The sequence below is a fragment of the Dendroctonus ponderosae genome, unplaced genomic scaffold (assembly GCF_020466585.1).
Source record: "Dendroctonus ponderosae isolate FM_Combo_2020 unplaced genomic scaffold, Dpon_F_20191213v2 Dpon_F_20191213_1835, whole genome shotgun sequence".
Lineage (NCBI taxonomy): Eukaryota > Metazoa > Arthropoda > Insecta > Coleoptera > Curculionidae > Dendroctonus > Dendroctonus ponderosae.
Window position 1 is genome coordinate 1 of NW_026017991.1, and position 1,147 is coordinate 1,147.

The window sequence follows — 1,147 nt, forward strand, 5'->3', positions numbered from 1 at the left end:
CACCTAAGTGTGTGAAACTCGGAGCTTCGTAGGTCGAAAACTATACACTGAGCTCAAAAAAACCATTAAACTCAATTACCTTGCGTACCCTCAAACCCTCTGCCCCAAAAAAACCACTAACTCAAGTGGAAAACCCTTGTTTATTCGAATCTAAGAGCCTCAAAACCAGTAGGTCATGTTCATGGTCCCATCGGCCGTTTTCTGCGTATCCATCACGCTCTGTTGACGCGCCAGCCTCCTCATGGAGATGCGCCGCGGCTCCGGACTCTCCTCGAGCTGCTCCTCATCCCCCGGCTTCACGTCGCTCATCTCCAAGTCCTCGTAGGAGCCGCTCAGGGCGACGCTCGGCCTGCAATGCAACACACCAAGTAGTCCTCAGCCTCCTTCTAGGGCCGCATACTTAGGAGGCCTGCAGCGAAGACAGTCGCTCCACTCGAAGTCCTTGCCAAACTCCTCGCCCTCCTCCATGGTCTGCGGCAGGCGGTGGTGGAGGGTTTCGGGGAGTCGCAGGCCGCACAGTCCCCCCAGCACGGAGATGATGCCCATTATGATGATGGGGAGAACCAGGACATCGGAGCCCTGGCAAGGAGAGACTGTTAGACTAATCCCTCAACCCCAGGGTGTAGTTTTTCGAGTGAGTTACCAAGTAGGTGACAAAGGGGATGATGATCAGGCCGAGACCGGCTATATAGGCGGAGGCTCCTATCCCCAAGCCCCGAATCGCTGTGGGGTACAATTCGCCCGCAAAGGGGTAGATGATGAAGAAGGAGGCGGAGATGGCCGATTTCGACACCAGGAAGAGCACCAGCGTGGTCTGGTCGTTCTCTAAAAGCAGTCTTGTGAGTCAAGAGGAGAAGGAAGAGACAGGTGGTAGGCCTGGGTAGCACTATTGAGTCATTGCCGCTCTCTGAGTTAAAGAGATATAACTCATCGGTTCGTGAGTTATAAGTCATTTATTAAGTGAAACTCTACAAAATAAACCTTTTGTGAGTAGACAGTAAAGGAAAAAAATCAGTCAAAACCTAAAAACCGTATTTTAAAAAAATTGTAACTTCTAAACTGGCGCCAGTGTGCACTTGAAAATGTTCCTTGCGGCAGTGAACGTTTGCATCTTAGAACTGAGAAATTTTCATTGAAATCGCACTAA

The 1,147-nt window shown here is 50.7% G+C and overlaps 1 protein-coding gene across 1 annotated transcript; it reads right to left on the minus strand.

The window, feature by feature from the left end:
* Positions 1-121: 121 nt before the first annotated feature.
* On the minus strand, positions 122-937 carry LOC125503304 (carcinine transporter-like). Its single transcript, XM_048663378.1, has 3 exons — positions 644-937; positions 401-579; positions 122-349 (listed from the first exon to the last, which is right to left on the minus strand). The coding sequence occupies exons 2-3, from the start codon at positions 544-546 to the stop codon at positions 160-162; spliced, it is 336 nt and encodes a 111-aa protein (XP_048519335.1). The 5' UTR covers positions 547-579; positions 644-937; the 3' UTR covers positions 122-159.
* Positions 938-1,147: the final 210 nt, after the last annotated feature.

Excerpts from the sequence above, each read along its gene's own strand:
- LOC125503304 (XM_048663378.1), bottom strand. The coding sequence starts at position 546 with ATGGGCATCATCTCCGTGCTGGGGGGACTGTGCGGCCTGCGACTCCCC. Across the intron at positions 350-400 it reads CTTCGCTGCAGGCCTCCTAA|GCCGAGCGTCGCCCTGAGCG; the intron begins GTATGCGGCCCT and ends GTTGCATTGCAG.